This window comes from Lepisosteus oculatus, chromosome 5 (assembly GCF_040954835.1).
Source record: "Lepisosteus oculatus isolate fLepOcu1 chromosome 5, fLepOcu1.hap2, whole genome shotgun sequence".
Classification (NCBI taxonomy): domain Eukaryota; kingdom Metazoa; phylum Chordata; class Actinopteri; order Semionotiformes; family Lepisosteidae; genus Lepisosteus; species Lepisosteus oculatus.
Genome location: NC_090700.1, coordinates 34,394,033 through 34,415,276, shown reverse-complemented (window position 1 = coordinate 34,415,276; position 21,244 = coordinate 34,394,033). Strand labels below are relative to the sequence as shown.

The following is a 21,244-nucleotide window of genomic DNA, read 5'->3' as shown; positions in this document are numbered from 1 at the left end:
CTGGTCTTAGCAATGTACTGTGAGAAAAGCATAATGAAGGTAAAATGTTGCATGGAACTTACCAAGAAACAGACTGATACCGAGGAAAGGGAATTTATGCAGGTGTGAGGCTGTGAAAACATCCATTTCATTGTTGTCGTTTTTTCTTTATCCCGGACACAACAGTGCCTTACTGCACTCCTGAAATGGCTCATGATGAACACCCTTGACATTCTCAGGGAGGTTGCGCTCAGGCCCCTTCTTGCCAGCCAGGCGCATTAGGCTCTACCTTCAGAGCAGGATCAATCCCAGGCTGCCCAGGCCACTGTGCCACTCCAGACTTACCTTCTTCAGTCGTCCACTCTTGGTGCCCACGAAGGCCACGCAGTAGCCGTTGTAGACATAGGAGGCCACCGAGGTCATGCGGTCACGGCTCTCGGTGAAGAGCGTGAGGCCGGACACCAGGCGAGACCCTCCAAGCGGCTGGTTGATGTCCAGGCCACAGAAAGTGTCGTCAATGGGAACAGGCTGGAGAGAGAGACATGAATAGGGCTCTGTTTACACAGAACTAAAAAAGGACCAGGTTTTTATTTTGTACACCCAGGGAAATTTATTCAGAGTTATGGTTACATAATATAAGAGCAAATGCCTCTGAATGAAGAAAGGAAAAACGCTCCAATTTCCTCAAGTTGGACTGGAAGCCAAATTTAATTTTTGACAACTTTATTCCAATTTTTTCAACAAGACATGTTTCAGATCAAGGATGACGGCCCAGTGTTTTTAATGAGCTGCAGGATGTCTGCCTCGTTTTCGAAGCACCAAGTCAGAGGTAAAGCTCGTTAAAAGTAAAGATGCAGTGTTTTTCCATTAGAATTTCACTTAAATTTAGATTTTACAAATACACAGGTATGAATATAGATCATCTTTAGTTAGTTTGGTTGACAAAGACACAGGTTTTATGAGGCTTTTAAATTGACTGTAGTATTTCCATCCACTCAGTATCCACAGATGCTTTATTCTGTCCTGTCCTATGCAGAGTTACAGTGAGCTGGACACAGGAAACAAGGCAGGAGGCTGGATACCCCTGGATTCCACACACACAAGGACACAGGGACAATTAAGAAACACCAGTGAACCAAGCACATCACTGAAGGGTGGGAAGAAACTGGAGTACCTGGAAAAAACCCACACAAACATGGGGAGAACATACAAAACTCCACACAAAAGGTGCCTCAGACAGGATTTAAACCCAGGACTCAAGAGTTGTAGGGCAGAAGCACTAACCACCACATCACCATGCATCACCGTCTGTGATATTTCAACAATAATAATTCACCAGCAATAGTCCTAGAGATGATCTCACTAGCATTTCCTGTTGGCTACAGTATATACTTTTTGAAATTAGATAGCCAAAGAGAGATGGATTTGGACAAAGACAGGTTGATAGCAGGGGAGCAATGCTTCACAAAGCCATATGCATGAGAATAGTGCAATGAATCTAGTAGGGATCCCAAGCCAGTCCTGTTTGGACAGATCGTGGATCACAGAAACATTGTTCGATCCAGCAGCGGCACATGGGCTGTTCACTGGGGGAACATTTAACCATTATCCTTTCGAGCTAGTCACCTCAAATAACTCACAGTTGATAAGAACTGTATTGATATGTGTTCAATGGTTTCAGCACAGATCATGAGCACTAGCCATTGTACCACAGCCCCAGTCATCTCCAGCTCTTTCAGAACAAAGAAAAAGCCCAACACTATAGGAAGCAGTGTTTACTAATGTAAAGAATGTTATTCCCAAATAGGAAAGGGATGGCTGCCTTGTACTGGTGTAACATCACACTCTCCCTGTAGCAAGATCCACTGCTTTGCATGCAGTTTTGTAAACAGAAATGATATATTGCTTCATATTTGCACTTTTGAATAATAAAGACAACAACTGCGCAATGCAAACTCCCCAAATCAAGGCAGGTACAGAGTTAGATTTTCTCTGCATTTTAAACCAGGCACTATTTTCTCAACTATGGTAAATGTGACTGGTTGTCCTCCTCTGAAACTCTTCTCTAAAGATTTAAATGATCTAAACAAACAAAATAGCTAAAACAGAATATAAAATATACTCCTGAAAGATTCTTTTTCCTCACCCAGATCATATTTCCTTGATTACATTTATATTAGGGAACCAGAGAACATATGTACTGCAGTATACACTGCACACATTTGGTAGCAAATCATAGACAATAGATATGTCCTTTTTAATTACTTGTGCGCTATATCCTTAAGGAATTAGAGTGGGTGCTTGAATTTAACTGCCACTTACGCTTCCTATCTACAAGGAATTCTGCACTGGTGCATTTATGGAACACTTCATTATTTAGGAAGTAAAAATTGATCTGTCTCAGCAATTTCAAAATTATTGCCTTCCTTGATCCGGTGCTAATTCCTATTATAATAGAGTAATCCATCAGTTTTCTCTTTTTCTGTCTGAATATTCACAGGAATAACTTAATAAATTAAACATATTTATCTCCCTATTATAAAAGAGAATCCCAGACACAAGGACGGCTGGTCTCAGAAAAACATACCCACACTTCACAAACACAGTTTTTCCATAGAAATGGCACAAAGAATACTCACACTTTGAAGCCCTCCCACTACTGGATGACATTTACTGTTGCTGCTTAAACAAACACAGCAGTGATGTGTTTTCGAGAGATGTTTAGTGTATGAATTGTTCTTTCTTTGATTTAGATAGACCTGTCAGACATTTCTGTAATGCACTGCCTGGCACACACAAATACTGGGGCAATTTGGATTTACCAATGAATGCAAAGTTACAGTCAAATAACACAGAAAACATTTTCACATTTTCAGATCCACTTTGTGAAGTGAGAATGTTATTTTTTTTCATTAGCTATATGTACATTTTTGTATGACCTGTATGTTCTGTTATACTATTATTGGATAGATGCTCTAACTTATATATCTATATGGTAAAACAGCTTTTTTTAGTAAGCAAGCGTCACAAGTGTTTAACTACCATCTCAAAAAACATTTACATGAGATACTAGTGACATATGAATACAGTATTATTACTTTTCTGTATTAAGGTGACACACACATTTTTTACTCTTGTTTCCCTTCTATTTTGGCACACTAACCACTTAGATCGTATTTATATAAGAGAGCTAATAATTGATCACACTAAAACAGAGCTCTATGAACAAATCTAGGCCCTTACCATGACCCTCATGGCTGTGTGACAGAGGCCACTTTGCATAAGATTACATAGAACAAACAGAGTCAAGGGTTCAGGTCTTTCCATGGCGATGCACAGAAAAGATCCATAAACAAAGCATAACAAGATCTTATGCATGGTGGCTTAGTGTCTCTGTCTGGGTTCTGAGTTATAAATAAATAGAAGCAGGCTCTGAAAAAATTACAGTACCTGAACTTTTGAATAATTTCATAACCTTATCTTGAACCAATCGGGAGACAGAAATCCTATGACCTGCAAGGCACCTTCTTGAAACAGTACCCCTCTGCAAATCCTGTTGACTGTACCTTCTCTGCTGTGCATTAGACTTTGAGATCTGTTCTTCACATCTGAGGAATGTGCCGACTTACACAGGAATGTTTTTTCGGAATACTGGGCTTCTGACCAATGGCAATAGTTGACATAAAAATAAGGAGAACAAGTCTGTTCAGCAATGTAAACCCTGTATTCTGCTTCTTAGCATATGAATTTAATGAGCAAAGGCAGAAATTACTAGAACTTAACTTTTGATTCTAAAGTGTTTATATCTGTCTGGAAATGAAAATCATTGGTGGTAAATACACCAGTGCTTGTGTCTGTTGTTTCTAGGGAATTAATATTAGTATATTGCTTCTTAGGGAGGAGTGATTATCTCTGAAAACAAATTTATAAACTTACTAACAAAAATGAAAATAAGCAAGAAACCTGGAAGCTATACACTCTGAACAAACACTATCTCATGCACAAAGAATTTCAGAACTATTTTAGGTAATATTTACATTTCAGAATTACTTTTAGGTTATGAAGATCATAGGTGTTTCAAGAGTGATTATAATGTGTAGGATGAAGAGATAATGGGAGCTTGAAAGATTACAATCAAACTTTGTAAACTGACATATGATGAGTGGGAATTACTGATGGTTGCAAATTTACCACAGTGAAAACAAAATCTGTCCTTGACAGGTACAGCCACCAAACTATGACATCCAAAATAAACAAACAAACATCATACTGTATTATCTTCTTATTTTGCTAAAATAAAGGCAAGTAGAGACTAAAGTAGTTGTCGGCTGTTCACAAATGATAGAATGGGATGAAGCCTTTTACCATAATCTGTGAGAAACCAAATGGAATAATCTGTCAAATGTTAATGACCAGGCTGCAGAACACTGACAGGCACTAAAAAGACAGAACCTTTACAGGCGGTGAACAGACATAACATTAAAAAAATGTGATGAAGACAAAACAACAAAGGAAGGGATGCTATTGGAAATAACCCTGTACAATAAGAGGTATTAAAATCTCTGGACATAAAATATCCCTCTGGTTATGGTTGCATAGATATAGTAATTTTTACAGCATGCAAACTGCAGATGTTGTATAACCCAGTGAATGTTAGACCACAATATGACCTTAAAGGATAAGAGCCACAAATAGAGAGTCAGTCTTAATGATACTAATAGTGTCAGTTCTGCATACCGTCTCTCTCAATCTGAGAAACACCTCTAACAATGCAGTATTAGTGCATTTACTGATGTTAATAAAAGGGGTCAATAACAAGCCCATGGGGGATCAAAGAAAAGGCAAGCCGTTTTTTTTTATCTTGCTGTTTAAATCATTAAAACCATGAACACACACAAACATTCAAACACACACACAAACAAACAAATACACAAATACACATCCTACGCCAGTACATACGGTAGCACAATACTTTGGGCTCCCTTTTAATTTCTATGTACAATTAAAAAAGAAATAAACAAAGACTTTAGTCACCCAAGACAGACTTGAAAAGGACAAGATAATTGTGCCTCACAAGATGCTGATCCAGAATCTTGCCTTATTAAGAGGAAAGCTTTTATGTTCTGATGGAAAGAGCCATGCACTTTAGTGCAAGAACATTATATCTGCTCCTTCAGCACAAAAGAGTACTGTTTGTTTGAATTGCACTGCAGCATGTTAACAGTTCATTTGGTGCCAAACAAAATAAATTCTACTTCTAATTTGTGAATATCTTTTCATTCCATCAGAATTGATGTGTGTATAGCATCAGAACTGCAAAACCAATTAGCAATATTTGTTTATAGTGCGAGGACAACCTACAAAGTAAGTGTTCGCTATGTAACTTTTATAATTGCGTTAAGAGTTTGTCCACCCTGATTCTTATTGCAGTCATTCATAATTGAATAGTTCTAGTAGCAGTTCAATGGCGTATTATTCTGAACCATGCTGTATATTATTACTTGATGTTGTAATTCTCAATTTAAAAAAACAGAAAAAGTTGAAAGAAAGAATAAGCATTAAAAAATGAGAAATTGACATTAAATTCCAGTTTTAGATCTAAACAGCATGCTACCCTATTAGATTATTGTAAAACAAACATTGAATAAACATGCTACAAAGCTATTAAAAGTATATGTACATTCTGAATTTACAGAAAAGCAGATTTCTGGCTCTGTCTATACCATGCAGTAAATTTGTATTCATTTCCAGTTGTAAGTGGCTTGTATTGTGTGTAAACCTCACATGTCTCACAATTGTTGGACTGTTTAATACTGAGGAACTGCAAATACACATGAAAAGAGCTGCATTGGATTGCATTTCTAAGTCACAAATAGGCACAATTTGGGATAAACCTAGGACATTAATAGCTCGATTAAAAATAAGCCACAGCCACTCACTGTATGCTGTCTTCTAGTCAGAGACAAAGCAGTATTGAGCCCTGCATGCACATTTAATTCAGATACTTAATGAGCAGAGCATTTTCACAGTCTCTTTATAAGTGGAATACACAATGCTGCAAGAGAACTAAATGCTTATTTTTCATATTCATGCCAAGAAGCATTGTTTTCTCCTGGCATGGGCTCTTCATCTACATGTTTGTAAAAGTGCATGGTGAGTATCTCTAACGGAACTACTTTTATGTAATGTACCCATTACTACAAATGTATTTGGCTGACACTTTAATCCAAAGTGTCTTAAAATTGCACCTATTGATACAGCTGATTTTGTTTCTTACTGGAGCAATTTGGGTCACGTAACTTACTCAAGGTACAATATTTATGTTTCCCATGCAATCTGAACCTTCAATCTTTTAGTCCAGAGTCCAGAACCCTGAACACTGCAGCCCCAAGTGTGTAGCTGGTGATGTCTTATTCCCCACTAAACAGGAACTGAACCTACAGTGTGCATGCACTGAGTCAGACTAAGGCTAATTCTCAAGATTGGTTAAGTAGTGTAGACAGGACTTGGATCTGGGTGCATACTTGGCGGCATGACTCCATTTTGGCAAATGAACATTCAGTCTTACCGCCTTGGTGCACTGCACATCCTTGCCCAGCAGCCAGTTAAGCTCCAAGTTTCCCTCCCCCTGGTAGCAGGACTGAAGGCGCTCTTTGATGCGGGCATTGATGTCCATGATAGTGAAGACACAGAGTGCGGAGTCATCCGGCGGTCGACGATACTGCTTTTGCCCCTTGGAGAAGACGGCAAAAAGCACATCATCCTGTGCGGAGATGTTGAGGGAGGCCGCCAAGACCTCCCCAGGCTTTGAGAGGTAGGCAGCCTGCAGGAGGCGGTACTCCACCCCATTACGGACGCAGCCCATAGGAAGTGAGACGTAAGAGTGGAACTTGTGGTCGTCCTTGCAGAGGCGTACGATGCGCGAGGTGTAGAAGAGGTCGCTGGAGGAACCCCCCGAGGAGATGCTGTTTTCGGGGGTCTCGGGTTGGACAGTGAGGAAGTAGACAAAGTTGCCACTGGCGAATCCATACACGTAGTAAATGTCAAAGTGGGAGACAAGTGCCAAGGTATCAGAAGGGATCTTGATGAGGGAAGACACAAAGTCGCTGTGCAGCTCATAGTCCAGCATGGCTGATGACTCAGGATCCTTGGGCAGCTTGCGGCTGGAGATGGTGGGGAAGTAGTCTTGCTTCCCATCTACGGCTGTGCCAATGAAGAGCGTGCCGTCCTCGCCCTGCGATGGTACGATCACCCCATACATGGTGCCGGTCTCGTTCACACTGGAGAGGTAGTGCTCCTTCTTGTGCGAGGGCTCCACCAGGATGAAGAGGTCGTCCAGGCGCAGTAGCTTACACACTCCTTGGTAGAGGCTCCCACAGGCCAGCAGTCGGTTCTGGGAGTAGTCGATGAGGAGCAGCTTGTTGACATTGTTGGTAGGCGTCAGAGGCTCGGTGCAGGGCTGCACGATCAACGGAGGGTAGCAGGACTTGTTGTCATCTTCTGGCCCCGTGTTGTGGGATACGAGAAGGGTCAGGTTGCCCGAGAGCTTGTAAACCCGGTTCACAGCACCAATATACAGCGAGCCTGTTTTCTGGTGCACTGTTAGGTGGTTGAATGCCCAGTCCCTATTTTCTGAATGGAAGCTAATGAAGTTGGATTGGCTGCTACAACACTTCGACGAGAGCATTAACGAAACAAGCAAGTAGACCCTCAGGGGCCACACCCTGGTTTTTGGGAAACATAGGAAAGTCCTTTGCATGTAAGAGTGGTTCTCCATGCCTTGAGAGGCCCACACAAAAGCAACAAAAACAAAAAAATTTAAAGAAACAGAAAGAAACGTTCCACAAATTACTCAAAGGCTGCTGCTGGTCCCAAACCCAAGGTTTTCACATGATTCTGAAAGAGAAAAGAAAGACGTATCAGGTGATTAATCCACTTGCTTAACTCTGACTCTTTGTCAAAGGTTACATTTCTCACCTCCTGATCCCAGGGGAATCTAGGCAAGAGGCATGGTATGGCAGAGACAATGCCAGGAAACACTAAGCACATGTTTATCTACATGTTCCGGAGGAAATGATGGGCATGACACAACCAAGTGGGAAAGGAGAGAAATGAAAACACATGCTGGGGTGGAAATGAGGCACGAGAAGTAATTCTCTATGCATGAATGCCAGATAGAGCAATTCTAAGAACTATATAATGGGAGAAGGGAGGTGGTGGTAAAAACTGAAATAGTTCAATGACACACAAATTCACTCCTGGTCCTGGAGGGCCGCCATGTCTTCTGGTTCTCCCTCCTTCCATCCTTAGTGACTTGATTGTTCACTTAATTGGTCTTTATCACCACTGCTTCCAGGTCTTTACTCATTCACAATATTAAGCTACCAAGACATTCTGCTGTCCCTCCAGGACCAGGAGTAAATATTACTGTGCTATGCCCTGAAATTACAGTACATTATTTGAATGTTTTTCATGTGGCTAGCTACATTCCGGCCTTATACTGTATATCACTGATTGAAAACAAGTAAGAAGGCGTAGATATTATTGGCATGCGCTACATTTTTAATGTATTTTTTAGTTTTGGTTTTTCTCTCTTCAATAAGGGACAAAGCAGAAAATGTGAATATAAAACACTTAAAAAGCCAATAAAATGAATGTGATGCTTGGACATGACAAAAAAATAAACAGGAAAAAATGAAAATGCATATTAGGAAAGTGACAGATAGGAAGAAAACCAACAGCCAAAGGATAGTGAGACAATGACTTCAAAGAGTAATACAGGGAGCGCACCAGATACAAACTGGAGGACTGCAGTGGAAGTAAAACTACAACTTCAGATTCTAGGATACAGAGCAAAAAAAAAAACCCTAATTAAAAACATGCAGAAATCAGTTTCTGTCAAATCTCATCCCCATCAAGACCACTTTTTCTTTTCCCTCTCCCCCTCTCTGTCTATCTGCAAAGACATACACCAAGGAAATTATATAATTTATGTAATTCCACTTTGCAAGAGTGCATAGATCTTTCCCCACGTGCAATAAATCAAGGAGACAAAAATAGGTAAGGCCCCCTTCTCCCGAATGTATTCTCTGAGTTAATTATCTGAACCAGTGCTGAGGAGGTCTGGGGTCTTATTAATAGAACACAGCGGGAACAAACAGAAAAGGTGTTATTTTGCAGCCTCTGTTTAAGGGCATTAAAACATGATCTCCATCTATTAATTAGCTTTTCCAATTTCACTTCACCCTCCCTTGTCTTTTTTCCCACCCTAAATGATCGAATCCTGAAGGAATTATTCATTTGCAGCAGAGCAATCATTCTAAAATTAATCAGCTTGTCATTAGGGATGCAGATTCCTAAGTCAAACTGCATCAACAGCAATCCATTCTTTATTTCTAATTTTATTAGCATATTTTATGCAGATTTCATTTGAGAACCAAACAATTCTTGGCTAACAAGCATAGATAACTGAAAAGCATTTTAAGAATCAAATATGATTAGGCAGTGAGATCCAACAAGGGCAATTATCAACGAACGGAAGAAGGTGAACAGTGCACTAAGTCAAACAACAGTAAGAAGTCAGCAGGGCTAATAATAGCACATTCCTTACAGCTTTGATTTTTTTAATGCATTTTCCTAATCGGATAAAGACCTAGTAATGTTTTACAGTGATCAGACAATTGGAATGCAGTAGCAATTCCAGGAAAACACTTGAAAAAAGTAGGAGTTCCTCAGCTTTTATGGTCAGTCTGCAACATGTTAACCTGTAGTCCAAGCTGCTGTTCTCATTCAGGTTTTTACTTTTTTTCATTTCACCTTTTATTTAAATGAATTTATCTTCTTAAAACGTGGAGAAGGGGTCAAATGAGTGCTGACCTGAAGTCACATTAATATCTGTTCTTATTAAACTGCAGTAAGAAATATTGATCTGACAATAAAAGGAATGGCTCACTACATGCAGTAACTGTTTCCCTTTGTGCTGTCAAGCAGGCGGGTTTCTGGCAGAAGCACTGCATTAAGACAGTCGTTAAGGCCCCTTACAGGAGGAAAGGATCATAAAACATGACTGGAACCTCAGCCTGCTTTTTAATTCCCTTTGTTTCATTTGCCACATGCTCTGGGTACTCAAAGGAGCCTTCTTGAGGTGTAATACATTTGCTGAGCTAGCTTTTTCTCTCAGGCTGTAAACCTTGTTGAGCTCAGGGCAGTAAGCCCTTTGAGTGTATTTCCTTTGTCTCTTTGACTGCAGCTGCACAAATTTTCTCTCCTGGTTACAGAAACTTTGAAACACCAAAACAGGGACAATGAAAACCCAATTTGCAGGTTTACAAAACTTCTGGGCTCAGGAGAAGGGCTTTAGGTACTGTACATGGTGATTTTTTTGGTGGCCAGCTGTAAGAGTCCCTTGCTTCCACTTACTCTGGAGGACTTGAAGATTATAATCTGCATTAGAATCTAATTAGAATCTCATCTGAAGTTTGCCTTAGCCTAGCATCAAAACAAGAGTAAGGTTACGATGTTGAAGTGGCCATCTGGCTTATCTATTGCAGCTCATTTGGGTGCTCACAGCTAATTGATCCAAGGACTCTTTCAGCTTCTTCTTCAAGGAGGCCAGGCTTCAGGTAAGCAGGGGAAATTTGTCAGCATTACGGTCATGCTTATACAAAGTTCCTCTGCACCACTCCAAAACTCTGGGAGTGAATGACAGCTACTCACAGAACTGTATTACGTGCAAACAAGGTAGAAGTTTAATGAAAAATGCTTCTAAGCTGCATGTTCATGCATGTTGTGCATCAATTGGTACCAACACAGAAAAACAACAGCCTCAGGCCATTTCTGGTTTATCTTTACACTTACAGTAATGTAATGGAAAGTCTTTATGTACAGTACAATGGAAGAGTTTTTTTTAGTTGTCTTAACAAATGCTTTCAATATGTCAACACTGAAGCACAAAGTAGCCTGATATTTCCTTGGGTCTTTCTTACTAATCCAAACAAGTGTGTAGTGTAAGTACATGTAATCTGCTTTGCTAAATGGGGGAACGATTAGGTCTCTAAGCCCTAAAATGAAATGGCCTTTTACACAGTAACAAGAAGCTTACGCTGAAGCAACTGTGTGTATACAATTTCAAGTTCTTTGCTTCAGGTGACTTAGAGATGGCTTGACATTTTCAAATGGTTGATAATCATGTTAAACAGTGTTGGATTGTCTAATGTTTGTAAAGAAACCAACTTGTCCTAACAGGATATCCATTTCCCCATTCTAATTGTCTTTCTTTCTCCAGTTTTCACAGAAGAGTGAGGGTGGACAGTTGCTGCTTATCTTTGAAATCTACTTCAGGGTGGCTTGACCTCATTATTCAACAGCAACGTACAACTGTTACCTTCCTATCATGTTTATTAAAAAATGGGAAATATCTGGCCAAACTTAATTCCCTACCTCTAATTGTAACTCCTGTTGAGCTGTTGGTAGACCTAAGGCAGAGTATAAATATTCTTGTTGTAAAGACAAGAGCAGATCCCTGAGGCTCCTGCTTAATAGCTTTCCACCTCCGTTCGGTATATTGCTGGTGCAGGAACAGGACCAAATTACAATCAATTTAACGACTGTTTTGTTTTCATTCACACTTCATTGTGGTTCAGGAAAAAAAGGGCCAGAGAAAGAAGTGGTTAAGATTCTCCTACAGAAAGGCCATTTACTTGCAGAATTCCATCATACACACACTGGCCACATTATTAGGATCAGCCACAATGATAGACATTTTTTTCACTTTTGGTTGGATTGAGGATGATAAGACTTCCTTCTATCACCTTTCCCAGCCAAAACAGATAGAAACAGATTCACAGCAACAGAATCATGTTCAGAAAGCTGGTGGAACAGGTGGAAATAGCAGTTTAATCCCTCATGTCATTATCATTACCATTATCACAACCTCATCTAAAGGCCATGTTTCTGAATGAATGGAGGGACTTTGTGCAACACATGCCAGAACCCTTCAGGCTGTTCTTGTTGCACACTAAGGCTCAGCACATTATTCTGTGGGAGGACCTAATATTTTGTCTGGTGAGTGTTCATCTTGTTTTAAGTAAATGTAAATAAATTATAATAATGTGCAAAGTTATGTACACATTATAGTTCTGTCAGAGGACTGCACCTGTGCATTTGGTGTATTTATTGATTTGTAACAGTATGAACTGGTCTTTGTTTTTCCTACAAAGCTAACAGGTGCAAAGAAAGAAATAATGTACTGTATGCTTTGATGAAAATACAATGGCAATGAAAAGCAATTGTTTAACCCAAAGGACTAAATAAAGTATGCTACTCATATGTCGATTAGCACATCTGGATGGTAGCAAAATCCACTTGTATAGTAACACAATCCTAGCTGTGTGCCACTGTCAATATACTGTATAGCAAGTTGCAAACAGCAGAAGGTGATGACAACAAATAAAAGGTTCTGATGTCTACGCCTGTGTCTGAATGGAGATTATGCTAGGGAAAACAGCTTGACTTTCTGGATGGGGCTCTGCTCATACCCTTTATCAGTCCAGGTGCCACTCTGCAGTGTTTGAAGAGTGATATCATCTTGATGTTAAATGCAAACACAGAAGTCACAATGGGAGAAGCAACTGTAGCAACTTTATTCCCGTCAGCTTTTGTGATAAATATACAAAATAGCAAATTAGCCACACATTTGTCTTTCCACTCCTCATTTGCCAGAGTTACACTTTTTCAACATAGAACCTTCACTACCAAAACCTATTCTTCCGGATACCCGTGTCACATTTCAGCTCATCCATTCTTACTGTAAGTGCAGACACCCATTGCTCCATGGAGCTTGGCAACTGTGGTGTCTGGCTCTTGAAGCTGAATTGTAAGAGCTAATCTCCCTACGTAAGGCCTGGCACACCACTGAATGCCAAAGAAAAAAAGAGGAGGAGATCTGTGTCACAATAACGTAAGCCATGAGCTTTCCAAAAGGTACAGGGATTTAAATGGAAAACAGCAATAAGGCATGTTCATTTTCCAAGGGTGTTTACTTAAATTCTTCTTTTCAAGTCATCCAAACACAAGGTACTTCTGTAAACTTGGTCTTTATTGATGTTGGCACAGTTTTGGACAGTTTTTCACTAATGTGGCATTTTTAAGTGCTGCATTACATAAAATCATAAGATACATCCTGCACCAGGCACAGAAGGTTAAAAAATACTGAAGGAAGATTGTCACAATCTACACCCTTAAACATCAAAACAAAACCCAAGGCACTATAATAAAATATCATCTAATACATTGAGAGAGCACCTACTACAAAGTTTTTTCACCCTTTACATTCACCATGTTTTGTGTTGTTGTTCGTGCATCAAAACTAGAAAAAACAGTGTTCCATAAAGACTGAGAGAGAAAAAACGATTAGTACATAGGAGGGAAGTCAATTAGTCTTTATTCCTTTCACTGACATTCCCTCTGGAGATAATGAAAGGCTTTCCACATCTTCCGTCATCTTATAGTGATATTTATAATATCTTTTGTCTCAGCGTGAACACTGAATGCTAAAGTAATAGCCCATTCTTTTCCCATCAGACCTCAATCTGTTATTTAACAGACAAGCCATCAGCTTTTCTGTGGCAAATGTACACATTCTAAAAAAGGCACAGGAGTTTAAAATATAAAAAATGTTCAGGCTACCTTTCACACTATCTTTATTTTTTTCCTGTTCTGGAGCATTTGATCAGGGAGGCTTTTATGTTTGTCTCAGCATCTGCACAATTAAAAGGGCCAGAAGCATGAGCAATGAACCCTGTTACAGTATGTCAACGGCAGTTCAGTTCTCAGGGAGAATGGACCGAGGTTTTCGTATATATTCTCTAACACTTCCATTGTGTTAAAAAACAGGAAATCAACATGCTAGATGACTAATTCTAGACCTCTGGTCACTGTTCACTGCAGTCGTCATCAAGGACGATTACAAACAAGATCAGAGCTGGTCTTTCATTTTCACTGCATTTTAAAAACAACTTGAACCTGGGATGACCACAAGGGAATTTGCTAAGCATATTTTAACAAGGATCCTCTGCTCTTCCAGCTCTCTGAGTAAAATAAAACAAACATTAAGACTGCAAACTAGTCAAGAAAGTATTCAACAGGAGACAGTAGGATCATCATCAGCGGAAATCCTTAAGTGTTCTTTCATTTTCATCTCACTGATGAGAGAAAGGCAGTCATTTCCATTTTTATGAAGCGCTACAGGAGGTCATTCTTGCCTTCTGCCATAAGACTGTACAACGCATCCACCTTGCGTCTGGGCAGAGGCAACATTGACAGTGACCTGTTTCTGGACCAAACAGTATACTGATACATCTGTTCTTTTTCTTTTTCCCGTTTACAACCATTTTTGTGCAATATATGCCAGGGACCTGTGCAATACATTTATATTTATATTCATATTGTGCAATACGACTTTTTTGTGTACTGTTTTGTTCTGGTTTGTTCTTTGTATGTTCTGGACTGTGAGTAACTCTTCTTAGTGCACTTCTCACTGTACTGATTATATTGTATGTATTGTATTATTATTATTGTATAATTCGTTACACGGTGGCTGTGTTGTCTGTGTTAAGCTGCTGTTGCACTGAAATTTCCCTCACGGGATCAATAAAGTATCTATCTATCTAAAAGGGCTCTGCAGTTCCCCTCAAAAATCCAACCAAACTGGATCAATGTCTAATCTGACCATACCAGCTACACCAACATACACGTCTGCATTTAACACCCATAACACTTAAGTCTGAACTTTGTCTTACAGATGAAGAGCGAGAATGATATGGGCAGCTATTGTCATGCAGTGGCGGGAGGCCAGCTATTAAACCAGGGTAGATCTGTGCCTCATATGATTCCACATGACACCACAAAAAGTGAGACGTCAACATAGTCATGTACAGATTCCTCCCAACTGGCATGGGAAAATCCTGAGAAATTTCCACTAGCATGTTTTCAAACCATTTTTCTACAGTAATTTCCATTCACCACACTGTGGATACAATGGATGCACTTTCACTAAAAGATCTTTTTTGCTCAGCTCCAACAGTATAAGCTGTCGGTTAGAGTAATTATAATATGTAACTTAAACATGCCTGCACCTGGCAAGGTACATGTTTAAATGTTCTGTGTTTCTTTACAGTTGTAGAACAGGTTAATCAAGTCTTTTTTTCATCTTTCAGGGAATTTCAATTTATTTTTTTTTAATTGGAATAACCTTCACAGATATAAACCACTTTTCTATTAAAATATAATTATACAATAATGTAATCTTTCAAAACTGATCATTATATTATTATGTAGATATATTAAGGTCCTCGGTTTTCTTAGGATTAACTCTCAATCTCACTACCAGTGAGACGTCTGAGGGATCAGAGCTTCTCTGTACAAGACCACTGTGTTAAACTGTAATTCTCAAACTTCCGACATCAAAGCCTAGTTCATTTTTTTAAAGCACAACCACGTCATTTATTCTATTAATTTGCCTTTTTTTAAGTATGCTACACTTAAAAAAAAGAATAGTCTGGGAGCAGCTATGAAAAGAATTCTATGCTCTTGTCCAAGCGTGTGGCCATGGGTGTGTCTGTAAACCATTTCTTCAACCCAAGGTGAAATACAGAAAGCTGTCAGCAAGGAAGATTTACAGTAAGTGGTTCACTATAATTATTCCAATTTGCTGTCCGATGCTAACCCTGAAGAGATATGAAAATCACTGTAACTCTCTCTGCCACCCCACCACCCCACTCCCTCAACATCCAAACACAAATCCACTTCTTCTTTTTGCTCATTTAGTCAGTCAATACAGTGACAAGCTTGTCACAGTCAGACTGTTTGTCTCTTCTCATTTTAGTTGTCTGTCATGCAGAGAGAACATTGCTATTAGTGTTATTTCAGAAACCTGCATTATAGAGGAGAGACAGCAGGGGAGAAAAAGAAATTTGAAATGACCAAGAAAAAAAAATCTATGCAAAGCTATTATAATAATTCGTATGGCTTCCATATATTTATTTTCTACACACACAAACCAAATTCCATTAATATTGGGAATAAGCAAATGGATTGTTACTAATCATCTTTATCTACATCTACAAAACTAGCCAATTTCAGACTACAGTTGAAGATGCATACACAGCACTTTGGCTTCTGAAAGTCAACAAGCTTTTCCACATGGGCATGTGTGCATCCTCATATAACAAAAACCTCTTTTTGCCTCCAAGCCAGTAGTTCATGACTTCACATTTATAAAATGAAATAGCACATCCATGATTTCTGACTCAGTCATAAACTCTTCATGGGAATATAAACAACCAGATTGGAGTATGACATAGACTGAAGCCTGGCTCATTCAGACAATCAGGATGTTCTTGTACAGTGCTTTTTGTGCATGAAATTGTGGGGACTGATGTTTATCTACAGTATTTCTAAATCAATAAGGAAAGACGGAAGGCTGTTTTTGAACTAAGGCAAGAAAAGCCGAATACAGAACATGGCCATCTACAATGTTCAATCAGAATGTCTTTCTTCTCATCTTAGCTTAGCAGTTCAATTTCAGCAATGTTTGAGATCCTGTCTTCTTCTCCATCATGCTGGACAAAGACCACAAGCCAAAGACTTATTACCTGGCCTTGGTATTTTTCTTGATCTTGAGGATGTTCCCCGGTATTTTTCTTGCTCTTGAAGACGTTCTCTGGATTGATTTTGTCAACACTTATACAGTACATGTGTGTGTTCAAGAAATGTATAATTCCCCTTGTAAGATTAAACTTATTTAGTTCCATTAATTTCTGAGCTTCAAATTCCTTTCAGGTCGGGACTTAGTCAGGTTGCTTCTAAGGCACCAAGAATGTGGTAACCCAAACCAAACACTGTCCCCAATGAGGTTTAATTAGTACACTCTATAATTTTAACAACTTTAGATTTACATAGAGGAAGCGTTCAGTAGGAAGAACCCGCTCCCAATAAATGCTTTCTGAAACCAAGTGTTTCGCCACAGCTGCCAAAAAGCCAAGCCCTGAAGTGTGGAGGGAGAGCTATGCTTTTTCTTCTGGTTTCAAGAACCAAACTGCAGGCGTATCCAATCTGCTTTGACCTCAGCCTTTTGCTGCCTCCCAAGCTGAACTAAACCTTCTGTCAAATAATCAGCCAGAGAAAATCCAAAGCACCAGCAGAGTGATCGAAGCAGCTTGTTTGTCAGAACATTTGCCTAAACCAAGGCAAAGCGTTTACTTTGGTGTGCTGGAGAAGGCGAAGGTTTTCAAAAATACACCACTAAATACCCCTGAACCCCACAAAAAAGCCCACCAAGACTATGGTGGGGAACAGGGAGTGTGACATCGTGATCCACACATCCTGATCTTTATCACATTATGATTAGAGCAAGTATCTAGTCAAAGCTTTGCTGCTTGGAGGGGACTGTAAACTGCTCACCAGAGCAGTTGGCCACGCAACAGAGGGAGTGTTGGGGGAGGTGGTGGGGGGGGAGAGATTTTGATTTGGAGAAGAGAAACTCTGTGGTCCGCCAGTCCAGCTGGAGAGATAAGCCCATCAGAACAAAACCCCCCAATGCAGCAAACCTTCTCCTCCTAAACTGGCACATGAACACTCACATAATTATTTGGATTTGCATGTCAGGCAGAGAGAAAGAGAGTGTGTGTGTGTCTGTGTGTGTGTGAGAAAGAGTGTGAGTTTGAGATTTTTCTGACAATTAAGCCAACACAGCCAAATGTTACTTAATTGTGCCAATGCAAAAGGATGGTATCCAAATCCAATACCATTGCATAACAAAGAGTCACAAGAGGACCACAGCAGAGAATCACTCAGACTAGATCCTTCATTTTTTTAAAAACATTCGCAACATCACCACTTTTCTTTTGCTTTATACTTTCACAATTTGCAACTGCTAATTGTTTTTTAAGACCTGGCTTACAGCTGCCAAATTCTTTTCTTTCTTTTTTTTGGTTACATTATTGAGCTTCTTTGATTAAAAAGGACTCCTGAAGAGATAAGCTTGAACATTGCATTATAATTAAGGCCTTTTGTGAAAAGCTGGCTTTCTGTTATTTAGATCACACACAGGCTTGTTGGCAACTACGGCAGTGCTTGAACGTCCAGTGGTCGCTTGCACTACCCTTGAGCCCCGGCCCGTGCCCCGCGCACCGAGATCTCTGTGCCAATTTCCATTTCTCCTAGCTGTTGAGGTTTGCTCTTCGCTTCCCCCGCCACCCTTCCTTGAGACAGGAAAAGCCTGTCCTGAACAGCAGCCATCGCCGAGAAACTATTTCCCACTCACATGCTGGGCCAGCAACGGCTCGCTCATCATGTAAAAATCAATTAGACACCAATCCAATTAATCTAGCAGGCTCTCCATCCGCTGTTATCTGCAGAATGTTTTCTGTAAACAAAACTGACAAAAGTGACAGGCTGCTGCATCAGCAGTGGCTAAGGAGCCGCGGTACTGTGCTAAAAGTAAAGTACATTGACGGACATTATAGCTGAAATGACCTTCTAAAGGAGATCCTGTACTGTGCCATACTGTATCATCATTGCATATGCCATACTGTAAAGTTCTTTTCCATTTTACCGTTATGCTTGCCCTATAAATACTGTGCATATACACTTTACTGCACTTCATCATATACTTTATATTGTATATATTATTAATAGCAAGTCTGATCTTGTTTTACTAATGCATGTCCCTTAAGATGATACTCCAACACCTTCATACAATACACACAACCTAAAGGGAACTTAAAAATTTGATTAGATTGCCATATAATCTTGCAAATTTAAATGTAACTTGCTTTGTTTTACTTTTTTTCTTGTTTTTTGGTCTTGCTTTAATCAAACACCTCTAGGCTTTACAGCAATGCTTATAGCTGTTTATCTAGGATTACAATTGCAAATATTCACGCTGAACGCTCACGCCTGGTTCTAATAGACTTGCTGGAGCTGGGAATATGCCTTCTCAGAATGAGTCATGCACAGCGGGGATTACAAAATTTCGCAGAAGGGCTTCTGTAAATACCTTCTGCAAAAGGCCAACATTTGTCAACAAAAAAGGGACCCAAACAGCCGTTCTGTAGCTGTCACTTTTCCTCCCTCTTAACTACACTAAACACATGGTTTACACTAAAGCAACCAGTTTCCATCAGTGTCTGCCACACTACGTATATTAATAAGATTCATAGCAGGGGAGGCAGGGACAGGGAGATACGCCAACTAGCCCGGATGACCCTTCTCCTATATGTCACAGCCTACTCATAAATTACTCCTTGCTCTTTTTTAATTCTTTTTTTTTTTTAAACAGGTCACTCTGAAGCCTTGCTTTACGTCACACTGTGGAGAGTTTCTGACAATGCAAGGTGAAATCCATTCGAAATATCACCAGGCTGCAAGTCGGTGTTTTGAGCACACTGTATGACCAGAGTTATTATTATTTATTACCAGCTGGCTTTGAACTTCAAGTAACCAGTGTGAGGGTGTGGCAAATTAATTCCGAGAATGATTATTATCGATTCTCATCATTGGAGTCCTTAAAACATGAGCTGATAATATTGTAAGTAAACCATACATTTTAATATCTTAAGAAAAATACATAAGAAAAGTGTATTTTTTTACAGGTTAATATGCATAAATGGATAGCCTTTGGCATGGGCAGAATCTGTGCAATGGTGACTGTATGTATGAAGTTTACGCATTTTTAGCATTTGCTTCTATTCAGACATATCCAGTCCCTCCTAGAAAAAGTCAGTTGAGTAACAAGTAAAAAGGACACAAGTACGAGGAGCTGAGTGCAAGAAGCATAGATAATGTTTGAGTCAAGCAGGGGAGGAAAACAGTGTAATAGGGAAAGTGAGCTTTCAACAAGTGTAAAAAAGGTAATCAAAAAGTAGAAAGTATTATTATGAATAAGATGTGGCAGAATACAATAGCAAAATGGAATAATGATAGCCAGGCTTTTAGCCACTATTAACTAAGAAGCTGTCAGAGAGTCATTAACTTTGCTCAGAAAAAGACCTAAAATTGATGTGCTCCCAGACGGCCATTCATCCCCAGGAGCTCAACTGTCTCTGAAAGTTGTTTAAATTTCCTCCTTTCCATCTGATGCTTTTAAACAGCCCCCTTGAGATGTTCAGCAAAATAAAAAAAAGAAAATGATGCTGACAATGTAAGTACAGTATATGAGCGGGATGAAAAAAAACAGCCTTACACTGCAAGGATTTAAAAGTCAGATTAATGCAGGAGAAGGAACAAAAAGAGCAAAACAATCTTCACAGTGGAGGTTCAGAAACACCCTGTAATGACAGGCCATTCTCTGCAGAGCGGCATCTAAAAGGTGAGGCTGCACATACTAAATTTCTACAATCTGTACAGATCAAAGTAATAGAGTCATTAATGACATGAAGGTGGTAAACTGGCACTTAAGAGAAGAGTCAGGAGCTTTTCATGAAACTATACATTAATTGCCTGCCCAAACCACAAGGGAATTCCAACAAAATCTGTTTCAATGCACCATATCCTCATTATTTTGTTCTTCTTTCTAATGCTATCTCTACGGCACTGGCCTGTGTAGTATCCAACCCCTAGCTGGATTAAAAGCATACTTAAAGACCTGTTTACCAATATTCAACTCCCTTACGTCAGACAGAACACCCTGCTCCCGAAGAATGGTATGAAAATAAAGCTCTTTTTCCAGAAAAGGGAGAAGTCCACAATAGCCAAGTCGTTTCATGAGAGGTGATAAAACAGAACAGAATCTCCAGCTTGTTTCTTAGTTCAATATTCGGCTATGAGAGAAGGTAATGACACTGTAGGGGATTAGTTGCATTAGTCACACTAGAATTAAAGATCTGCTGTTTGGCAGGGGTTGAACTCTCTCGTTTACCAGTTAAAGTACAGTATAGCACAGCTCATAGCTGGCAGATTCAGCAGCCAGCGAAAATGCACTTGAAGGCACAGACACCCCTTGCTGAGCATACTGTAGCACATGTATAATCAACACAGCAAATGAATTGCATCCAGTGCTATGATTTATACAGTGTATAGCATGCACCGATATTAGCTTGTATACATTGTTGCGCAAAAGCCTGAGACATTGCATTGTATTTTATATAGCTCTTCTCCTGAAATTACTGCAATTTTGTTTAAAGTTAATACTGATAATATTCCGTGATTTGTAGTACATGAGGTAGCTTGTTAACTTATGGAGAACAAATGATGTTAATGACAAGAA

At 39.6% G+C, this 21,244-nt stretch overlaps 1 protein-coding gene across 1 annotated transcript in view; it reads right to left on the bottom strand.

Annotated features, from left to right (window-relative positions):
• plxna2 (plexin A2) overlaps window positions 1-21,244 on the bottom strand; it is a 226,267-nt gene that overhangs the window by 186,300 nt on the left and 18,723 nt on the right. The window contains exons 2-3 of the mRNA XM_015342690.2: window positions 6,548-7,875; window positions 325-507 (exon numbers count right to left, since the gene is read on the bottom strand). Coding sequence (XP_015198176.1) covers window positions 325-507; window positions 6,548-7,756 — 1,392 coding nt within the window. The 5' untranslated portion in view covers window positions 7,757-7,875. The remainder of the gene's footprint in view (window positions 1-324; window positions 508-6,547; window positions 7,876-21,244) is intronic.